Consider the following 23,975-nt stretch of genomic DNA (forward strand, 5'->3'; position numbering starts at 1 on the left):
TCGATAGCGCTTTATTGGGAGTATCGGGCAGAGATGAGCTGCAAGAACTCGCAGGAGGGCGGAATGGAAGGAAAGAAATCCGGAGAAGCGAAAACGGAGCACCCGAAAAGGAAGCGGAGGTTAAGAGCAAAGACTGGTGTCCTCTGACTGCATGATCGATTGGAGGTTCGAATCCGCCCCGGTGCCAACCAAGCTTTTCATCCCGCCGGCGTCGATAAAATGGAACCCGACCTGTCCGAGAGGATAAAAAAATACTGACTTTATACATCGGCTAGACATCCGATTTTATTTTAGGGCTGTACATTCCCATCCATAAGCCCTAAACGATTCTTAATTGAAGTCAAACGCGTAGGTGGATCCTCGCAGGGATTGATCAACGCCGTTCACTTCTTCCTTTTATTTCGTTTTATTGGCTGTGAAAAGGGAAATCACAACGATTTAAACGATGGTCACACAGTTCACAATCAATATTTCTATTCCGTGTGAATCTGTTTAAAACAAAAGTTGTTTCCTGGAAATAATTCCAGATCAGAGTTAATATTTTGATTCTGTCCAGATCTGCTCAGAGTTTGAAATAGAAATACGAAATATAGAAGTAAAGTATGACGAATTCTACATCTCTGTGGTTCTGGAACATCCAACAAGCAGTCACACTTCCAGAAACTACGCCCATGATGGCGGTTTTCTCCTCTCAGCTACGAGGATAACTGTTACATTCAAATAACTTGATTGTTTACTTCACCATATTCCTGAGTTTACCTTATACCGTGTTGTGATCTTCATTTTTTTCGGTACGTTCACTCGTGATGGCACATTTAGTCGACTGGTTTGTCGACATTTTAGTGAGCCTGTCTGTCCCAAAAGGTAAACATCAAAAGTAAGTGAATTTTTGAATTCAATCACTTTAAAATTTTAAGAAATCAGAGATTAGAGGTTTCACGAACACGAACAGCTCTATCCATTTTATGGGGATTTCTTCTTTTCCCCACTATTTCAGATGTTTGGATTGGAGATTTTTGCTTCTGGAAAAGCACACAGCTAAGTCTAAGCCTCCGAGTATTGATTTTTATGCCGCCTCGACTCCTCAACTTTTCCCGGGGAAATCCGTTGCTGGCTTCATTGAATTCATCCTTTTTCTTCAACACAACGTTGCTGGGAACTCTTCACTCACACACACCCACACCCTCGAGTTATTAGCTCTTTTCCTCTCTCCTGTCACTGAGTGATTATTTGTCGTGGATGTTATTTGAGAAGTTAAACAACAACAACCACCACAAAAACAGCAAATGAAGAGATCTTGTGCATGTGTACATCCTCCTACTGTACTTTTCGTGTCAGGAATCGTTCTGTGATAGAGTTTTGTTGCTCACTAGACGACATTCTGGATGTGCTGTGCTCTGCTCGGGAACGAACAGCACAGCTCAACGACGACCTCAGCTGAGACGATGTCGATCGAATTTCTGCTCGACGGCGAGGCGGCCGAGGCCCCCGAGTGCTGCCTGCGCCACTCCTCGCTATCGCCGACATTTTTGCTGAAATTTCTCTTCTCGCTCGTTGCACAAAGTTTTCTGGATTTATCGCCCCTCGTTTTCTTGCGAATCCACCAATTTCAATATTTCTACTTCACATACCAGTGTTATTAGCCAGGAAACCACTCAAAGAAGTAGTATATTTGCAGCTTTGACTTTTTTTCCAACCTTCTTAAGTTTACCGTTTAAAACTACAATTTAAAAAAATCGGTGCTACTGTCGAAATTACGTTATGCGATTGATTTCGAAGAATGGCTCCAAATTTAGTTGATTCCATTTTTTTCTAAAAAAAAGAAAATGAAAATTTCTCCTACTCCCTTTCCAATTAAGACGCTCCAGAAAACGATTCCCGGAAACTTTTAGAAGTGGAAGAAAATGAACTAGAAGTCGGCTTTTCCAAGCCTTTCACTTCTGAATCTCTGAAAAACCGAAAAGCTGACCGTATTTTCCTGATTCCTCAATTTTTCTCGGTTAGTTACAGTTTGTGTTCCATCTTAAGCGTTTAAATGTTTTCAGATAATCAATTTTTCCTTTTAAAAAGAAGGAAATTTATTGAGAACCGTTTTTAAAGCTCTTGTGTGGTGCAAACGTTTCTGGATCTATCGCCTCCCATTTTCTTACGAGTCCTACAGTTTTTGGAAAGCTTTGGAAGTGGAAGAAAATGAACTAGAAATGGGCTTTTCTCAATCGTTTCACTTTTAAGTCCCTTAAAAAACAGAAAAGTTGACTATATTTTTCTATTTCCTCAATTTTTCTGTCGTAATTGTAGTTTGTGATCCATCTTCGAGCATTTTCAATGTATCTAGATAATCCATTCTTCCTTAAAAACAAGGAAATTTGTTCGAACGCCACGCCTAACGCACTTGCATCATTTCGCCTCTTTTTTTTTGGCTGGTCGTCCACCGTCTCCTCCCCTTTTCCTTGACGAGAGACCTCCTCCATTCCGACGTTTTCGAAATATTTCCTCCTAGCATGCGATTTCGCTGGTAACGCTGTCTTATCCTTTTCATCTTTGACTGATTCCAGAAGCCAAACCAAAAAAAAAAATCGACATAACTCCAGAGCTTAGTTATTTGAATACAAGAGGAGTATTTTGGAAAAAAGGAACTTAAAAACTCCACTAAGAGCATTTTTGCATCGGAAAATGGGAATTTTTCGGTTTTTAAAATAAAAGAAAAGAAGGGAAGTAGTTCACTTAGTTTGTTTCCTTGCAGTACCAATTATTATTTGAATTCAGGAGGAATTGTATGTTTGGTAAAATTGTTTTGAATTTAACACTATTCGTAATTGTTTTGTAGGAAAAAAAACTTCACCAAGAACGTTTTTATCTAGAAATTGGCATAGTTTCGTGAAATCAAAGAGAAAAATGAAATTCTTCTCTTTGATTTCTTCTCTTTGTTTGCTTCTCTGCTGCCCCGCAGGTTTCCGGAACATTCTGTGCATGTGTCTCATGCGGTTCCGAACGACTTAATGGGATTTTTAGTCCGTAATTCCGCGTAATCAACGCGTATTACATTCGTTTTTTTTTTCTGACGTCCCATCCATATGTTTCCGCACTTCTTTCTTTCTGTGGATTTGCGCTTGCACTATTTTGCCTCTACTCTCCCTGCCGCTGTACTCTCCACTCCTTTCCCTAACCGACCTTCCCTATCCGACTTAATCTCTTTTTGACTTCTTGTGCGAAACCTCTTGGTGGATCTGTTATCCACCTTTAACCATCTTCTGGAAAGAAAAAAAAATATGTAAGAAATCACTCCTCAGAAGCACTCTTGGCGGGATATGCGCAAAATTCGCGGAGGTTCGTCGCTTGTGCTTGAATTCTTTCTAATGGATACTTCCGCTCACAGCCGAATGACATTCAAAGACATCACCCCACGAATTTCAGGTGGTACGGATTTCAGGTGGACTATTCATATACGGGATCGTAGATTGTGGAGAGGGGGTGATTCCATCCATTTCTTCCTAATTGCCGTAAAAACGATCCAGAAGATGCGGCGGCGCGTGCGCAAGGCTGGCGCGCTCCAATCGAACTCGTTGTGGAAAATAGCGCGCCGAAACGCTCGAAGCCGTATCTTTCCGGGCCGTTTTTTACGCCCATTAGGAAGAAATGGACGGAATCACCTTTCTCTCCATAATCTACGATCTCGTTTACGAAAACTCCACTTGAAATCCGTACCACCTCAGATTCGTGAGGTGATGCCTTCAAGTTTATCGCGTTTTGATTGAAATATAACCTGGGAGATAGGCAGGAACGATTCTGGATCTCTATCACTCCAGTTTGGGAAGCTTTAATAAATTCTAGAAAATTCTACACTGGTTCCCAATCGAGGCACACTAGCAAATTAGATCAAACAACAATTGTGCTTTTTTGTTCACCATTAGTGTGACAACGTCCCATTACAGAAGGCTGTGGCGGGGAAAAAAAAACCTAAAATTGTAAAACAAAATTGGTAGAAAATTTCATTAGAGCAGGACATAAGGTAGATGGATTTGTTTTACGCAGAAAAGTAACGTGAATTTTGGTAGATGTGTCGCGGTCACATGGTATAACTTGGTTCTGGATTTTGATCCTTCCTCTGAATCGGAAAACATCTCTCATTCCAGCATCGAAAAAAAAAATCCTTCCCTGGAAATTATTATTCGTTCCATTTTGTTTCATGAAATGATAATTCTGAAATCCCAACGGTTCCTGTTTGGGAAACATTAATAATTCTAGAAAAATCTAGAATAATTTCCACTCAAGACACACTCACAACTTGGATCAAACAGCAATTAAACATTCTTTGTTTACCGCCGTCACTAACTCGGAAGTCACAGAAAATTACTGTAACAAGTAATATTATCAAATAAAATGGAATGAATTATAGTTCCCAAAGAAGTTTTTCATTGATGAAATAACAGCAATTTCCTTATTCAGAGTGTTGAAGTGAAAATCCTGAAATTCCAAGGCTTTCTTCACTTCCGCAAGCGTCAGAAGACTGAAATATTTCGTCGTGGGATAAGCGAAAGACGAGCGAGAAGGCTGAGTGATGCCTGGGATTCTGAGATCCCTTGGGATCCCTTTCCCTGCATGGAAAATCCTTTGGGGAAAGCTTTTTTTCGTGAATTTCACATTTACCGTAGTCTCTGACCTTAGTTTGACGTATGGTTCAGCCGAGGGCACCGTTCAATGTAAATGCTTTTGAGGTCGTAGCTTCTGGATTTGAGTGATTGATTTATCCTGATCAGGGTCAACTTCGCTATTACAGTATATATAACTCCTAGCTTTGTATTTCAAAAAAAAAGAAAAAAAAAAACCTTCAGACAATGAAAAATTACTAAGAATTTAATTCTAACATATTTTTGACCAAGTAGAAGCAACTAAGCAGAGACTGTGAATTCCCGAACGACCTGGATTCGTTCGCATTCCGGAGGTTGCAGTGGTTATTCATGCATAAGGCAAGGTTGCATGACTCCATCTGGAATTGACATCACTCAAATTCCTGCCATACTCCGTCCGTTCACAGTATCCTCCTCCTCTCTCTGCTGCGGTTCAACCGCACATCGAGAATCTAACTTCTTGAATGACTTTTGTCTCGCTCAAAGAACGTGTGTGACTTGAAAAAGATATCCGTTAAATGATATGATTATCACATTTTCATCCGGCTTCGATACAGTTCCATTTTCCCACTGTCAATCTTAAAGGATGGCCTCCTACTCGCAATATCTCACCAAAGAAAAAGAAGACGAACTTCGTGGAATTGCTAATGCTATTGTGGCTAGTGGAAAGGGAATTCTTGGTGAGAATTTCATTCCATTCGCGGATCCAGAATCCTAATCCTAATCCTAGCGATTTTTAACCGTTACAGCCGCTGATGAATCCACTGGCAGTATGGAAAAACGATTGAAGAGCATTGGTTTAGAAAATACTGAAGAGAATCGCAGAAAGTATAGACAGGTATCGAGGATTTCTTCCATGAAATCCCAGAAATTTCCACAACTTCACCATTCCAGCTCCTATTTACTGGGAATCCTGACCTTGGAAAACATATTTCCGGAGTGATAATGTTTCACGAAACATTCTATCAGAAAGCGGATGATGGTACACGCTTTGTTGATGTACTCAAAAAGCAAGGAATTATTCCTGGAATTAAGGTAAGACCTTATTTAGATAGATAGACAAACGGATGAAGGATAAATTGTTGTATTGCGTTTTGATGAGTTGCACACGAGTTTATTTATTGATTTTATTGATTGACGTTGCGGGAAATCGCCCTCTTTAAAGCTTGAAATGTGCGATTCAATTCACGATCTAAGCGATCAAATCTCTTTACAACTATACAGACAAATCATGAGCCTACTTTTAAAACCTTTAACGTAGCGGTTCCACTTAATGCTCACCTTGGATTAGAAAAGTCTAGTAATGACCGCTGACTAATCGATCATGAGAGCGAATGATTCGAATGTCTCATTCAAATCAGAAGAACCATCCGAGATACGGCGCTAGTTCCCACATAATCGAAAGACATTCACCTTTGCGATAGATCTCAGGGTTTTCATCGTGCCTCAGGCGATTTTTGAGGCAATGTCTTAGATTCGCGCGCGAGAACATTTAAACCCTGATTTCAAGTATAAATTGCACGGCGTTGATCAACCCCTATCGGGAGATTAATTCAGAATAGTTTGAGGTTTATGAACACCGCATCTGATGTGTATATGGAAGTTATTTAGATGAGTTTCTTCAGATGAAACGTCGAATTTTAGGTAGATAAGGGCGTTGTGCCAATGGCAGGAACGGTCGGCGAAGCAACCACACAGGGATTGGACGATCTTAACCAGCGTTGTGCTCAATACAAAAAGGTTAGCTTGTTTTTTTTTCTCATATGAGGGGCATAAGAAATGCGACTCCTTGCAAAGCACACAATACAGTGCTCATGACGAACTAGGTGACCGAAGCACGTGTCCCAGCAGTGACGCAGCTGATTTCGGAATGCGGAATGAGGAGAACAAGAGGATCTTGAGTTAGAAAAGCAACTATGAACTCGAAACCACGCGAAAGTTCCGACTTGGCGTCAAATATGCTGTTGTGTGTGCAGGCTACACACACTTAGGTAGTAACTTGTTGATAGTCGAATTTAAGCAACAGCCAAGATTGTTAACAAATTTTATTACGGCTAGCGTTTCGGCGTTGTCGCCTTCGTCAGAGCCTGGAAAGTAAGAACATTTTCAATATATCCCCTCAAATGCCTCATCCTTAACAAGTCGTCATTCCCTAGGATATTACACCAAAACCAAAAAACAAACAGAAACCAAAAGAGCCTAAATCGTTGTGCCTACCTCAGTAGCCGCGTTGCTGTGATGTTCTTCTCGATCCGCGTGGTGCAATCGCTCCCTAATACTAATTAGGATGCGACCCGCATATGGCCCCGTAGATGAAACCCGCAAAGGTCTTGATGCAGAGTCAGCTCGTGTCAAGCTTGTTAAATTCGACTATCAACAAGTCGCAATCTCTATGCCAAGATTCAAGGAAGTCGAACTTTCGCACTTAGGTAGTAGTTCGACCACGTTGGTTAGGAACAACATCAGATAATGACTTGACTGCAGGCTTACATGTTAGTGTTAACATGTCCTTACTTGTTTAGGACCTTAGGGGAGATAGCAGAAAAGAGCGTTACATACATCACGTGTCCCTTCTACAGCATCCAATGATTCGCATGAAGATGGACATGCGACAGCAAAGAGTGATGGAAGGTACATCAAACGATGTCAAAGAAAACGTGAAAAAGAAAGAGGATGTTAAAGTAAAAGAATAATGTGAATAAAGGGTCTGGCGCTAATCAATCCGCGGGTAAGATGTAGTTGGGGAAGGGGATACACTCAGTGACCCCCATATTTCTCGAAGCAAATAATTAAAACACCCGAGGCTCCATGGCCTGAGCATTAGTCGTAGAGCATCTGTGAAAGTAAGCTGAAGTTATAAGAAAAAAAAGTAAGCTACAGCGTCGAGAAATAAGGGCGCCACTGAGTGCACTCCCCCCCACCACATTTCCCCCAACCCGCCTGGGGTTCACTTTTACCACCGCATTTGCTTCAATTCAGAATCATTTGAGGTTTACGAACGTATAGCTGTCTATACAATGATTTCCTGGCTGATGTATCAAGTCAGTGTTTTTATCCTCCCAAACAAGTCTGGTACCAATTCATCGCCCCTGGAGGGATAAAGGGATTTGTTGGCTCGGGAGCGGTTTTGAGCCGTCCATCGATCATCTAGACACAGCGGAACCTCTTGCCGAAAACGCTACACGCGCACTAAGGTTAACATTATTGCCCACAATCGACATGACAGATTACATCCGGGGAGAAAACCGTGCAGTATAGGAATCTGTTTCGAATCCGCCCTAGTGCTCACCAAGCCTTTCATCCCTCCGGGGTCGATAAATGGGTACCAGACTTGTCTGGGAGGATAAAAACACTGACCTGACACGTCGGCTAGACCACCGCAAGTCATTTTATGGGCCAGTTACACGTTCGTAAACCTCAAACGATTCTGAATTGAAATGAACGTGGGGGCGCATCCCAAGCGGATTGATTCGCGCCAGAAACTTTGACGTTTTTATAGGAGTCTGTAAGAAAAGTGCTTGAGCGCATGCATATGGAAAACAAACATTTCGAACTCATAAAGTAAAGAATTCACAAGAAAGAAAACTTGTGTGACTGGTGCTGGGAAATTTAGGTGATACAGAAATCAAAAGCAAATAATATTATGTCGTAAAGTTTTGCACAATGCGTGTACTTTGTACCAACAACAACATATCTGACGTCCAATCGGAACTCGCAAAGTTTTTGTAATTCATAGTTTCCGGATGAAAGAAGCAAGGAAATCTCCGCACAGAAAAAACAGCAGGGAAACATACGAAAGTCTTGGATAGAAATTTAGCAACAAACGATAAGCAGGAAGTAATCTTTGCATTGGCTAAGACCCACTTTTTCAAACACTGACGTTTGTGAAATTTTGAGATATTCAAATCTAGGTTACGATACCCGAATAACATTACTGGAGTGATCCCTGTCTTCCAGGGGTTTTGTTAAAGGCTGTTTATCTCAAAACTGACAATGTTGAGGTTTCTGTGGAAGGAAATATAAGGTTCGGATTGTAGATTAGAATATGATCGTGGCTACGCTCAATTCCCCCTAATCACCCTCTCAAAAACTGCGTGAGAACCGTTTTAGTTCCTACGAGGCACATTAGAACGCCTCATCCAAAAAAAAGGAACCAGAATGGCACTGCTTACTAAACTCTCTCGGGATCAAAGTGTACCTTAATCCTCAGATATCCAAAGGTCGACGAAAAAACCAAAATTTTCCAGGATGGTGCTCAATTCGCGAAATGGCGCTGTGTCCACAAAATTTCCGTCACCACCCCATCACATACAGCTCTCGTAGAAATCGCTCAGGTAAGCACATTTGGTGAATATTGATCGTGGGCGGGCTGATCGTGTCCAGTAGCCAGCGCCTAGAATCAATATCCGCCATCAACGGTGAAGTCTAGAAGCTACGTATCTCTTCGGGACCTAGCATTTCCAGAAAGGAAAACATTTTTCACATTCTTCAGGTGCTCGCACGCTACGCATCGATCTGTCAACAGAACGGTTTGGTCCCAATCGTCGAGCCAGAAATTCTTCCCGACGGTGAACACGACATTGCAAGATGTCAGAAAATTACCGAAACCGTACTCTCGTACTGTTATCGAGCACTGAACGATCATCATGTTTATCTGGAAGGAACTCTACTGAAGCCGAACATGGTCACAGCAGGACAGGGATTCAAGGGACCGAAACCGTCGAACGATGCGGTCGGATTGGCTACGGTAACCGCACTGCAGCGTTCCGTACCGGCTGCCGTGCCAGGAGTGGTGTTCCTCTCCGGCGGTCAGTCGGAGGAAGAGGCCACGCTTAATCTGAACGCTATGAATAAGGTAGGCGACATCATTCTGTTGTCATTATAATAGTCCAGTCGAAAGTCCAGTTGAAAATCAATAGATCAATAATCAATAGTCAATAATCAAACTTTATCCGCGTGATCTTGAAATAATCAATAACGAATGACGTGTTTACACTTGACATCAAATACGTTGATCAAGTCAAGAAGGGAACAAATCCCAAGAACTGTGGAGGTGCTGTTGCTACGCAGCCTCCAGCACCACATCGGAACTGCAATATCGACCGGGAGCACGAGAGACGGACAGAGCACCCGTGCTCATCCGCAGCGCGGACGCGTCGCGTCCACCCGGCTGAACATGTCCGGGACCAACTGTAACCCTTATCATCTGTGACTTTAGGTGGCGGGAAAAAGGCCGTGGGTGCTAACATTCTCGTACGGTCGTGCTCTACAAGCATCTTGTTTGGCGAAATGGGCAGGAAAAGATGAAAATATCAAGGCTGCACAGGTGAATTTTTTCTAAAGAGGTTTTTGTGCAGTTTTTTTTTTTCAAACAATCTCCTTTTACAAAATTCGAATTTTTCTACAGGCTGTTCTTTTACATCGTGCCCAATCAAATTCGCTAGCAGCGCTCGGCAAATATACTGGCGATCCGAATGCGGATGCAGCTGCTTCAAAATCGCTATTCGTAGCAAATCATGCTTACTGATCTCTCTATATTGTATTGGCGAAAAAAAAACAGCACATTCTTGATTTTTGTTTATTAGAATGAATAGAAATGTGTGTCTGTGTGTGTGTAGAGATGAAATGAAGGCAAAAGTGCTGTGTTTATGGTTGTACTAGGAAGCGATGTGAATAACTCTGTGTGTTCAGTTTTTACCGATAGAGAAATAATTTTGTGTCTAATTTTTCTGTACACAATTGTTTTCCATCAAGCACATCAGGATTTAGAGCACAAATCCAATGCAATAAAAACACTTCACCGAAAAGGTATGTAGTTAGGTCCCAGAAAGAAGTGGCGTTACGGTACGCAGCGAAACGATCGATTCATAATCATTTGGTTTAGTGATCATTTAGTAGCACTGTTCTGTTCGGATATAGATGAGAAAAAATTCACATTTCAATCGTATTTTTCCTCTTGAAGAGAAATATTTATAATATTGGATGGATGCCTAGGATTGCTTCTCTGGAATTATTACACAATTCGGATGAGTTATATTGTATAAAGCAGAAATTGTCTGAACATTTGAAATCAATTTAAAATCTGACAATTTGACATTAAATTCGGTGTGGCGTACAAATTTACTGCATTCCCAGATCCCGAAATACAAGGATTGATGAGTCTGATGGATTTCAAATTGAAAAAAAAATAATCCCATTTTTATCATTTTCGTTTTTTTAGCATTTTAAGCTAAAAATCATTTGATTTCGCTAGAGAAATTCCATTTTTCAAAATCTTCCAGAGACTGATTTCTGCCAAAAATAACCCGGAACTCACAGTTGGCAGCCGTTTAAGCCGAAAGAATGCTCTAATACCATCAGTTTTTAAGTTCAAGATTTAAAACTTTTTTTTTGTCAAAACTGGCGAAAAAATTGACTAGGCAGAGTTTGGCACTACATAGATAGGTTTCTGAAGGTAGTTCTCAAAAATGGCGGCTCAAACGTAACCGTACACTATCTTCGAATCCAGGAATCGGAAGTGTCTAAAGTACCAGAAGCCTCACATAAACGGCAAGATTCGAAAAAATTTCAGAGACAAACTGTGCGGCTCCAAAAATCATAGCAAAAACATGAAACACCCGTCCACAAGTCCAAATATCGGAGGGATCATTTTAACGAACAAGACAACTCTTTACATCCACGAGATCACCAAAATGAGACGTGGTTAACATGAGTATGTTGACAAAATTCTCTTTACGAATTCTCGAATAAAGTGGATTCCGGAGAAGTTGCTCACGTTCCTTTATCCGGAAGTTCAATCGATAATCAAACTTATGAGTGTAAAGAGTTCTTTCGTTATGCGAATTGATCCTTCTGATGGAAAGAACCCAACATCGAAATTTTCACATACATAGTGCATGTAAACCTTGAACTTTAAACAAGTTGACCCTTAAAAATCTCCTTTCTATTCGCTAAATTTTTAGAGTTTCGATTGATACAATTTTTTCTCGTTTACGACGTTGAGAACAGAAAAGGATGGGGAGAAATCATCGCTGAATGATTGAAAATATACCCAAACTACACCAAATCCTGAGAATTGTTTCTGACCTACGGAAAATGTATGGTTTGTGCCATATTTGACCATCTTAAGAGTTTATCGAAGTGAAGAAGATTCAAAATGTTCGATTATAAAGAGTGTTCTCGTCTAAGCGGAACATATCAACCGCATTTTTCCATAGAAGTTGATTCCGATCGTCATTCGTGAACAGTTCGTAGTCTTCAACAACCTAGACAGTAGGATTCCGTTGAAATGATAATCCAGACGAAAAAAAAAATTTAAAAAATCTCAAACTTACCTTTCCAACTTCAAGTTCACCTAATGGAAACGGATAATCGGTTCCTAGCACCACTTTATCCTGAAATAAATCTTTGCTGAAAGCTTGAACACTATAATTCCATTCATATAAAGCTATTTCTAGAAAAAGACACTAGAAATGAAGAATTTCATGGAGTTTGATCTTTGCTTCGCCGTAAACCTTGGACGGAAACTAAGCAGTGGTTAACTAAGTTCCCTTTCTACTCTTCAGTAAGGTTGAGTAAATTCACTGAAGGTTTAAAAAAATGACTGATATGTATTAAATATTATTAAATGTTAGTTGAAAATTATTTTTCAGTTATTAATTGTATGCTAGTGATTACAGTATGAAGTATGTTGTATACATCACAGTATTTTATTTAAAAAAAACCTCTGACAGTATAAACTAAAGTTTTCTGAAATGCGACGGGCAGCGAAAACACTCTTAGCAAAGAAAAAATTAGCGTGTTTCTATCGCCGCACGGCAACGAATGATGGCTGGATTTCGAGGTCGCGATCCACGGATTAACGAGAATTGATGCGTTCGTCAGGGGAAAAAAAATTGTGCAAGAACTCCTTTGACATAGTTTTTCACGGAAATCTCGCCCTTTTGCTGCCTCCACTTCCTTCATCATGTGATGCAGGACTACACAGCGAAACTTTGAAAACCGCTTCACTCCTTAAAGGCAGCATACCACGAATCTGGGGTGTTACGGATTTCAGGTGGAGTGTCCGTATGCAGGGTCCTAGATTATGGAGACCGGGATGGTTCCGCTCATTTCTCCCTGAATCACTGTAAGCAGCCCGCCCCTGAATGCTGCTTTCGTACGACGCCTTCCATTGCAGCGCGCCACCCTTGCAAGCGTAACGTCCCTTACTGCCTATCGGGGCAGTCCGAATTGATTTTCGACGAATCACAGGGCGGAGGCGGCGCAAGGGGTGGAGCGTTGCAATAGATGACGTAGTACGAAACAGCATTCAGGGGCCGGCTTCTTGCAGTGGTTCAGGGAGAGACGAGCGGGACCACCCCGTCTCCATAATCTACGATCCCGTATACGGATACTCCACCTGGAATCCGCACCACCTCAGATTCGTGGAATGGTGCCTTTAAGTCAATCCGCTTACTGCGGAATAGACCGCATGGAGTGAAGGGTGTAGGATGAAGTGTCATCACGCTGTATAATAAGAGGAATAGTCCGCAATTCAATACTTTAGGCCACGGAACAGATTCATTCATTTGTCTTGAGACGGACCCTGAGACTTGGAATAGGTGCGCTGGAGCCAGAAAGCAGTGAGATAGTGTGGAAAGGATTCCACGGCGCCTTATTGGTGCACAGATGCTATTGGGTTGATCTTAAGGTCTTGCAGCAAATTTCACACTTTTTTCAAACCAAAACTCCAGAATTCTAGGTGCTGCGAGTCGAAAAGGCACGGAATCTCACTTCCCAGCTCTTTCTGATCATCGAGTACTCTCGCAGATGCAGCTTCAGTGCCCGAAACAAATTTTAATTAAATAGAGCTAGTCAAGAGAGTAAGCAGAGTGTGGCAGAACTTTCCAACCAAGCTCGGAACTTTCCCGACAAGTGTGCTTTGAAACGTGAGGTCGGGCATTGTCACGAAGTAGAGCAGCATGCGCAATTTTCTTACGCTATCTTCTATCTTCTGACAAACTGCGTAAGTAACTTTCTCTAGTTGAGAAGGGTAGATTTGAGCGCTAACGGTTCCTAGACGGAAGCAGTTCAGAGCACAGCATTCCCTTGGAATCCCACCAACAAGCAGCAAAATCTTCTTTACGTGTAATTCTCCTTTCGACACTTCTGGAGGTGGTTCGCCAACAACTTTTCTGCAGTGTATGATTAAAAAATATCACCCAACTCTCATCTTCTGTAGTGATTTAGCGGAGAAAGTCATGCCTGTGTGGGTGCAGAAGCAAAGATTGATATGCACTCATTCTTGTCGCCAGTTGCGAGACGCTCAATTCATGGAGGACACAAATCGACATCACTTTTCTGTAACTCAGAACTTGAAGACGTCTGACGATTGTTGTAGCGCCGCATCCAAGTGTCGTCGCAGTTCACGTGTAGTGGCATTGGGCTTATCTCTGAGAGCGTCATACAAGGCTTCATGATTCCAGTCAGTTAGGCGACAAGAGCGAGGTCGACCTTCAAGCGAATTATCTCCTGATTTGGACCGTTGGAACGAACGGGAATGCAGGAATTCGAATTGCGCGCCTTTATATACCCCTCAAGTGTAAGCTTCTAGAATATTCTACCATATCATTTGTCGAAAAAATCCATTTCAATACCTCTAAAATTTTAGATTGAAAAGTAAATTTCGGTGGAAGACTTTTGTACCAGCCTAATAGAAACCAGAAAATCGGTGTGTTTATGTGTATCTGTATGTCAGGAAAATACTTTAGGAAGTAAAACAAGCTCGTTTTCAGCTCGATGCTTGCGTACTGAAATCTTGAGAATCCCTTGGCGGAGGACTAATGCGACACGACAAGAAAGCTCAAGAGTAATGCGACCGCGACGTCCTACTGGAGTCCACCTGGATAAGGCGTCGTTAAAGATGGGAACCGTGTAAACTGCGGGAATACAATCTTCTCGACGAAAGTGACCTAACTGGACACGATGTGGCTATCACTACCGACAGACATCCATGAACTAGACATCCATGAAGTTGTTGCGGCTTATTTCTTTATTTATTTTATGTAGTCCTTCACAAGATAAACTCTGGCGGCCTCGTCTTACTGCAATCTACTCCTATGCAGGAGACGGTGTAGCGCAGTTGGTAAGAGGTCCCTTTGTGTTAAAAGCATCATGAGTCGGAGGTTCGAATGCGCCCCAGTGCCAACCGAACCCCTCATCTCTTTGGGGTCGATAAATTGGTACCAGACTTGTCTGGGAGGATAAAAACACTGACTTGACACATCGGCTAAGCACCGGAAGTCATTTTAGGGCTACACAATCCCATCCATAAACCTCAAATGATTCTTAGTTGATGTCGAGCGCGTAGGTGGATCTCCGGAGAGATTGATCAATGCCGTTTTTTTTCAGACACTTTTTTCTGTATCTTTCTACCCGTATTCAGGAGTAGCTAACCTAAACAGATGCGATATAGCCACCAGTGGTGTTGAAATCGAGGTGGGACCATCGGGAACTGCAGCAATGAACGGTGCTAGCAGGGGCCCTCAACCAACCGATCCTCGACCCCAACCGCTACGCTCCACCGCTCCGCTTCGAACGCAGCCGCTTACGCAACCGTATCGGGGCTTAATGTCATGTTGATCCTACTATACGTACTATAATGAGTAGTGAAAATTCTAGCATTCCGTGGAGTTTAAAATCTCTATAACAAGAGAATTAACGTAAGAAGTTCAGTTTCAAAAGTTTAGTTCAGTTCCTTGATAAGCTTCCTGCTGTAATTAACAGCAAAATACAGGGAATTACTGGAAGTAGAAGGGTAGGATGCTGTAGGATTGAGCAATTCATAACATTATTGCTATGCGAGGTCATTTTTAACACTCTGAGTAGGTGAAATCCCGGCTGATGCATCGTTCAGACTGATTCCAAGCGGTTAATGATAAAGTCTAAATAAAGTGCTTGGCGCTAATCAATCCGCTTGGGTCCCGTCACCACGTTCATTTCAATTCAGAATCCTCTGAGATTCACGAACGTGTAACTGACCCATAAAATGACTTGCTGTGGCTAGCCGATGTGTCAAGTCAGTGTTTTTATCCTCTCAGACAAGTCTGGCACCAATTTATCGACCCCGGAGGGAGGGAAGACTTGGTTGGCACCAGGGCGGATCCGAACCTTCGTTCGATCGTGCAGGAACACAGCGAACGAATCCATTCCCATACGATAAGAGTAGAAACAATATCAGTATGGCTTTGTGGTCATCTTACTGTAAGCTATTGGAAAAAAACAATGTATTTTATAAAGTTATCGTACCTTCCCTACAGTGTTCACAAGTAGGTGGAGCGCCACTGGATCGTGTACTAGTGAGTCGGTCCAGATTTGATGTTGTAGCTCACGAGGATTTGTTGAACAGTCCGTAGCGCATAAATCCGGTCGTACCTAAGAGATTAACATTCTTGGGATTAGGAATCCATTGAAAATATGGGTCTCTCATCAGAGTCCATGACTTTGAGGGAGACCGAGTTCGGGTGGAGAGAAGAGCGAGCGTGTGGACGTAGCAAGAATGAAGGATGTGTGGGACAAGAGTGAATCGAGCGTGGGACGAATGTGAAGCGAGTATGAAACGAGTATGAACTGAGTGTTTAGCGAGTATGAAACGAGTGTGAAACGAGTGTGAAACGAGTATGAAACGAGTGTGAAACGAGCGTGAAACGAGTAACGAGAACTGAATTCTTAGCGAATGTGGGACACGGATAGAGCGCGAGAATGCAACACAGGTACACAACAATAAACAGGGTACAAGGATGTAAATAAATCGATTATTGTGAAGTGAACTTGTGAAGATCACATTATGAAATTCAGATGAGAAAAAAAAGACAAAAACTATCGATTAAAACATATTCGATCATATAGTGCATTTTTTGATCTGAATCGATTGGTCCCACCTATGTTAATTCCATTATATCTATAGGGCAACTAGTTAGTTCCGTTGAGTCTTGTCCTCTAAAACAAACAATTTTCCCACAGAGTGCTCACAAATAACATATTATTTTCTATTTCTCATATTAACGCGAATAATATTAGGTGAAATAAAAAGTACCGAGCATTTTTGTTAGATGTCTCAATTGGGCCATATCTAATGGTGTGAAAATCACATTATGAAATTCAGATGAAAAAAAAAGCAAAAAACTATCGAACAAAACATATTCGATCATATAGTGCATATTTGATCTAAATCGATTGGTCCCACCTATGTTAATTCCATCGCGTCGAAATAAACGAAAAAAAAAACACTTAGAACTTTTAACATCACCTAGTATTTTTAAATATAACTATTTCTATTTTCTTTTTTTCTAAAACGTTTTTGCGATTCCCTTTTCTTTGAAATAATTACCAATTAGCATTTAATTTCTAAATAATATTTATAAGGATCTTATTGAATAAACGTAAAAAATCTCAGGAAAAAACTCATGCATCAACCACTTATTTTTTAAGCCTAAAATACTGCTAAAAATAGTAAGAAAAGCATTTTATTGTAGAAAAAGGTGTGCAATTGAGATTTATTGCAAAAGTGCCTTACTTCTAATTTTTTTTTCAACAATTTTCGAATTATGCTAGGTTTTTTTTTCCCGAAATTAGCACCAATTAAGAAATATGGAAAGGAGTAAGAATAAAGAATAAAGGAGTAATAAATAAAAAATAAAACAAAAATAACAAAAATAAAGGAGTAATTGAATTATGCTAGGTTTTTTCCCGAAATTAGCACCAATTAAGTAATTTGGAAAGGAGTAAGAACAAGAATGAAGGAGTAATAAATAAAAAATAAAATGAAATAATAAAAATTAAGGAATAATTGAATTATGCTACGTTTTTTCCCCCGAAATTAGCACCTATTAAGTAATATGGAAAGGAGTAAGAACGAAGAATAAAGGGGTAAAAAGGAAATAAGGAAGAGATAATATTTTCTACTCAAACCTTATAGCCATGGGAAACTCGTCCACTGATGATCGGATACGCGCCGCCACCGTGAGCGAAACAGAAACGAATTCGTGGGAACATCAGAAGAATGTTTCCCATCAGTACACTACAAATCGCTTGAGCGGTTTCCGATGGCATTCCTGGAAAATTTTATCATTTTAGTGCGAAAAATTCAAAATCCGTTCGATTTCTGGATCTGGGAAGATTTCTCTTGCTTTTGGGAAGAATTAAGCAAATTCGGCTTAAGAAAATTGAAAGTTCCATCGATTTCGGGAATAGGGAAGATTTTCGTGTTTAAGAAGAACATCAATCAAGTTACTGTGGTTCCGTTACTTTTTTTCTTTTCCAGTATGATAATAATATTCATATTCATATTTTCATATTTTTCGTATATCTTCATATTAATATTTAAAAAAAAAGAACCAAATTACTCCTGTAAAAGTTTCCCAAAGCAAAAATCACCCTTGTATTAGCCTTCACCTCTCCGTTAATCCGAAAGGAAAGTGACTGCAAATTCATTCTTTTTTCGTCTACGCTGCACGTTAGCAGAAAATTGGCCTTTATTGCATGGAATACGGGAAAAAACACGGACCTGGAAGTGAAATGACGTGATCCGCGTCATTTGAGATCTTAATATGGAGTGTTATGTGAACGAATTCATCTTATCGAATGAGATCTAAGCGAATCTGGATTTTTTTCCTGTCGTGGCTTTGAAATCAGCACGTATAGAAGGAATTTGCAGATCACCAATGCAAATAATCATTGTTTCCGAGGAGTTTTTTCCCAGAGATTAAGGATTTGTTGCAGCAAAAATCGATACGATCGATAATGTGTGACACATTACATTTTGTATTATGTGTTACATTACAATTTATGATATTTTACATTTCCGTCCTAAAAAAAGGTACCGGTAAATGTGAAACTCTTGGAATTTCACATTTATGGATAAGAATAAAAAGGGGATGAGCTCCGGATACAAGAAATTTACCAGAGAATCAGTTCACTCATTTTTGCTGATGAGCCAGGATTAAGGGAGACCCGAAATGGTATCCCTGTCGGGATATCAATGCACCTTAATTTTTTTGGGCCCCCTTTACCTAAAGGACTTTATTACGGTGATCTGACGGCGCCAATATGATCGTTACCAGTAATGTTTAAAGCTTTTTCCATAAATGATGGAATAGATGTATATATTCGTTCCCGGGAAGGAAATTTCGAGGAAATTTCCCAGTACTTATAGACGTTCCTACGTGTAAAAGTACCCCCAACGTGCTAGAATCCACAAAACAGATCCATAATTAGAAAAACAAAGAGTTGAGATCACTTTTTTCCCAGTTTTCATCGTATTTCCTAAGAAATCCTTTTCTACAAAGATCGACAAAAACTTAAATGTCTAAAATTTTCTAATAGATAAATCACAAATCAATATAAATGTAAGAAAAATGCTAGCGGATTAATATGTACTTAGTTTTTCGTTTAAAAGATCTAAGTCTTTTATAAATTACGAAACATTTAAAATTTTATTTAAAATTCATAACTTTATTATTCTTATTATTATTATTATTATTATTTTTATTATTATTATTATTATATTTATTTATATTTTTATTTCATAAAATTTTCCTTTAAACTAAACAATTTAAAGGGAAAAAAGAAAAAAGAAAGTTAGGAATTCTTTAAAATTAAAAAGAAATCCTAATCGTTTATACATTGCAGACATATGTATGTGTATGTATGATTCCTTATAATTTTTTAATTTTCTAATGTAATTTTTTACCAACCATTTTTTTTTTCCAAAATTTAATATTATTAAATTGTCCAGATTATTTAGATTTTACTGTTTATTATTCAGATAATTTTCTTTAAGATTATTCAATTGTTATTAGATTATTTAGATTTTACTGTTCATTATTAGATAAGCAGTAAAATTTCTAAGAATTTTTTCTTAAAAGGTAGAAATTAATTCGAAAGCATAAGTACTCAATAGTATTCATAAACTGGATGTAATACTAGGCGTGAAAAACAATTCACACCGTTCTTCATTTAACTTTTTCTCAAAATTATTTAATTAAATATTCATAATATAAATATTCGTTATTAATTTTTTATCTTTTACTTTATACGTCAGTTAAACAAAAGGGGAGAAAAAACTGTACTCGTGTAGGTTTTTTTTTCGAAAATCTCAACTACGGTAATTTATAATCGTGCAAAAATCCCCAGGAATATAAGGACCGTCTACCCGCGTCTCAGTCGGCTGGGGTTTTGCCTTGGTTTTTCGAGCCAATTTTTTTCTACATCCAAATTTTTAATTTTCCAAGCCAAATTTTTTTTAGCATGGAAATTCAGTTAGAAAAAAAAAGAAATAAATAAATAAAATAGAAAACAAAGCATAAGTTCCCACTAATACCTCTCTATAACGTATAGGTGGTAATAGGTCTCAGAAAACGACTTAAAAATTCCTTAATTGATTTTTTTAAAATTATTTAATTAAATTCATTATTCATTAACTTACCTAATTATTCATTCGTTAGTTATATTTTATCCTTTATTCCATAATTCCTAAATTATTAAAAAAAATTAAAAATTCAAACTATTAAGTAGTATTATTAAATTATTAGGTTTATTTGGTTTAAGTAATTTTATTCTTATCTAAGTAAAAGCAAAAAAAGTGCTTATTTGGTCAAAATCTCTACTACGGTAATTTATAATCGCGGCAAAGATTCTCAACGACCCGCGTCCCCGCGCGTTTCAGTCGCCGAGCATTTTTCGTTAATTTTTCAGGCCAAAAAATTTTTTTTACATACAAATTTAGTTGAAAGCATAAGTCGTCACTTATCCATAACTACTTTATATATAGGTAAGGTAAGTAGGTTTAACTCATAAATTCTGTTTTTGTATATTTTATATTTTATAGTAGAATTTTTCGATGTTTTTCCCCAAAAAATACAACTTAAAAATAAAAATAATAAAAATAAAATTTAAAAGATAAAATAAATAAAATAAAAAATAAACTTAAAAATGAACTCGTGAATTTCTTAATTAATTTTTTTCCGAAATTATTTCATTATATATTTTTTGTTACCTATTTTTCATCTTTTATTTTATGATTGCACCATTTAAGAAGAAGCGAAAAAACTTCTTTGTTTAGGATTCGTGGAAATCTCTATCTAAAGAGATTTATATTTTTTTTATTTATATTTATATTTTGATTTATACGTGAAAAATTCACAACAATCTAATGATCATCTACCCGCGTCTTAATCGGAAGCGGCTGCGTTTTGCGTTTAGCCCCAGAGATTGATCGTTCCCGTTGCCTGGATGTGTGCGCGTGTGTGTATGTAGATACAATTCTGGAAATTGTCTGGGGAATAGGGAAGCGCGTATGGATCGTTGAGCTTTGACCGAGAGTTTCTCGGTCCATCTTAATGATGTGTGTGCGTGTAGATTAATAGCGCTAGGCATTTAAGGCCCTTGCTTAGGTCTTGCACGGGAGGGATACCATAAACACACACCACTTACCTACTAGCCATGGCATCCAATATTTCGTCAAACGACCATCCCAACTATGCATATCCCATGGATGTACAAATATTACCACGCCATGATCTTCGCATTCCTGAAATTATGCTCATTATGGATTTCTGACTGGGAAAATTTTATTTTATGTTTTTAACCGTGAAAATCCTCAACTTAAGCGGATCTCAGAAAGTGGAAAGTGTGAGAAAAGAATTTCAAGCATGAAATCCTTAAAAGGATTGGGACGTCGGAAATCCCAGAAACCCAAGTGTCAAAAAGATGCGGTCTCTCCAAAAACAAGAATTTAGAGGTCTACATATAAGCACAGCTATCCAGACTTTCTCAAATATTTGAGCTTGGAATTTTCTAAAAAAAAAAAGCGAAAAACAAAAATTTTTTTTATGATTCTTCGAGTTTTCTGTGTTCAAATGTCTCTCTAATATTATTTTTCGAGCAATCTTTGCATGAATTATATAGGGACATAAAATAAATAATATTTACAAAAACTTCTAGAAATTCTTTACAAATTCGCCATTGTACAACTGCAATTTTCTTTAAAAAGAAATATCCAAATTTTCCCAGGACCAAAAGAAAAAAAACCATTTGAACGAGAAAAAGGTGTACAAATCACTTGTATCTTGCCTTAGAAAAGAAAAGGCTGGATATTTTTAATAGCCATCAGAAATCCTATGGAGATCAAAAGATTTGAAAATGGTAAGGAAATTCTAATCATAATCAAGTTAGCCACTCTTTCATTACACGAGAAAAACACTGATCACACTATTCAACTACAGAAAACTGTGGATTTTTATCCATACATAAAGATTTTTCAGCCAAAAAAAGGAGAAAATTTTGAATGAAACGGATTAGTAACGGATCACCCTGCTTTTCTGTAGATTTAGTTTAGTAAAATCGAAAAATTATGAAGTAATTAATTGCCGCTTAGTAATTTGCGACTTAGCAATTTCTATTGGCATACAATCGTCTCCTTGACGTGAGGAGATTATGTCCGCAATTACAGACAAGATCAAAGCTACCCGTCTCCAAACTCACCTTATAAAGTGGCCAAAAATCTTTGTGATCCAAACTTTTCTCGCCCACATGAGAACCGATTTCGAATCCACGAAAACCCATGCTGACACATCGTCGAAGTTCCTGAAGAATAGCCGTGCACAAATTTGGTATCATCCTTGAAAAAAAATCACTTAAGTATCGAAAGGGGCGATGGAATCTGAGGTAACATCTTTATAGACTCTCTAGACGCCAATAAATCTCCTCCAGATTCACAATAAAAACTCTTAAGGATCTCCTAGAGAGGAATCCGAGAATTTCCCTCAATGTTTCTTAGAAATTAAAATTTTTGTCGAGACTTTAACTTTAAATCCTCACGCTTTCCAGTGATTTTCTCCCCAAACTAACGCCCATATAAGATTAATGAATCTCGCTGAATCCCATCCAATACGTCAAATAAATATCCATAGATCATATCGTTGTACTCTAATGCATGAGCGAATAGTACTCCGCTGGGAGTTGAGCGGAAATCCGGTGTTTTTCTCCAGTTTTCTCACGCTTTTCGTAATCTACGCATTAAGGGTTTTTTCTCTCTTTCTCTCTCTCTCTCTAAAAATGTAGTCTCTTTCATTACATTTGTCAGAATATGCATATATGAAAGATAGCGCTTGCAAGATGGCAAAAAAAGTTCTTCTCTGCGTTTCAGCTGTGAAATTTCCATAGAATCCAAGAAGAATTCTAGAAAAATTTCATAGCCTCAACTACTTCAACTCCTTCTCCTCGACCTATCAAGTCACTGTGGATATCCTTCCAGAAAAAAAACGGAAGAAAATGCCGAAAGGTGAAACGAAAGCCGCAAAAGAAATGGTAAAATGAGTAGCAACAACAAGCTAGCTAATCAACAAAAATGAGGAAAAGAAAAAAAAGAAAGGAAGAAAAATAATATCGATATCGAGTTTAGCCTTCTTTTCTAGGAGATTTATTTATGCAATATCGAGTCTAGCTTGATTTCCAGAAAAAGAAAGCTAGACTCGATATTGCATAAATAAATCTCCTAGAAACAAAAAGTAGGAAAAGAAAAAAAAGGAAGAAAGAGAGAGAAGAGGAGTGGAGAAAAGAAGAAGAGAAAAAAAGCAAACAAGAAAAGTCATGAAGTTTTACGCAGTCGCCCGGGTCAACCCGATCTCTGTACAAAAATCCACGATATCTCCACATCTTCCAGCATTTCTCCAATTCATCGCCTGGAGAACTGTTCCATGGATTTTCCACGGGATCAGCAGAATTGCGCAAAAATCCACTTCTAGGAGTTTATCGATCCCAAAAACGATGATTTTCATCCAATAAGATCAAACAGCTATTTTTTTCTTGTGATTTTTCCTTTTCCATTATTATTCAGGATTTTTTTCTTACACAAAGATGAACAACTGGAATTTTTTTTTCTTCTCGTTGGAAGGAATATATTGGCAGTAGTAAATGAATCTCATTTTATCTCCTATTAACATTCATAACATTGTCATATTACTATATCTCTCTTTATTATTACTTTCATTTTTCATTCAAGGAATGAATTCAAGGAAAAGGAATCATTCAAGGAATATCCTTAAGCTCGGCTATGATAATTTAAAGCTCACCATAGCCGACGAGGATATCATGGATACTGCTTGAAAAATTGCTTTTGACATTGCTGTGCCTGTAAAAACTCCTGTAGTGGAACCACCAAAGAACTGTTTTTATGTCGTGTGAAAAAACTATCAATACATAAAATTAAGAAAACCTCGAAAATTCCTGGAAACAGCGGCCTTCACGGATGCTGGATCCACAAACTTTTAATGGTTGTTTTTTCTTCATTGTCAAAAAGTCAACAAT

At 38.7% G+C, this 23,975-nt stretch overlaps 2 protein-coding genes across 4 annotated transcripts in view; one reads left to right on the forward strand and one right to left on the reverse strand.

Annotated features, from left to right (window-relative positions):
• Nucleotides 1-806: 806 nt before the first annotated feature.
• Nucleotides 807-10,155, forward strand: RB195_008368 (uncharacterized protein; the record flags this gene model as incomplete). The annotated part of the gene is made up of 9 exons (XM_013435876.2): nucleotides 807-877; nucleotides 5,214-5,308; nucleotides 5,378-5,466; nucleotides 5,523-5,663; nucleotides 6,273-6,368; nucleotides 8,876-8,962; nucleotides 9,121-9,483; nucleotides 9,847-9,954; nucleotides 10,036-10,155. 9 exons carry the CDS (start codon nucleotides 807-809, stop codon nucleotides 10,153-10,155), a joined length of 1,170 nt encoding a protein of 389 aa, XP_013291330.2.
• Nucleotides 10,156-11,779: 1,624 nt separating this feature from the next.
• Nucleotides 11,780-23,975, reverse strand: part of RB195_008369 (uncharacterized protein) — a gene marked incomplete at both ends in the record, with an annotated part of 53,041 nt that continues 40,845 nt past the window's right edge. For 2 of the 3 annotated variants that reach the window (XM_064194824.1, XM_064194823.1), the window contains 6 exons: nucleotides 11,780-11,893; nucleotides 11,963-12,022; nucleotides 15,918-16,043; nucleotides 17,580-17,722; nucleotides 21,102-21,198; nucleotides 22,152-22,253. In XM_064194824.1, coding sequence (XP_064045966.1) covers nucleotides 11,780-11,893; nucleotides 11,963-12,022; nucleotides 15,918-16,043; nucleotides 17,580-17,722; nucleotides 21,102-21,198; nucleotides 22,152-22,253 — 642 coding nt within the window. Of the gene's footprint in view, nucleotides 11,894-11,962; nucleotides 12,023-15,917; nucleotides 16,044-17,579; nucleotides 17,723-21,101; nucleotides 21,199-22,151; nucleotides 22,254-23,740; nucleotides 23,792-23,975 lie in introns of those variants that run through there. The other variant, XM_064194821.1, reaches the window with a different exon arrangement.

This window comes from Necator americanus, chromosome III, assembly GCF_031761385.1.
Source record: "Necator americanus strain Aroian chromosome III, whole genome shotgun sequence".
Classification (NCBI taxonomy): domain Eukaryota; kingdom Metazoa; phylum Nematoda; class Chromadorea; order Rhabditida; family Ancylostomatidae; genus Necator; species Necator americanus.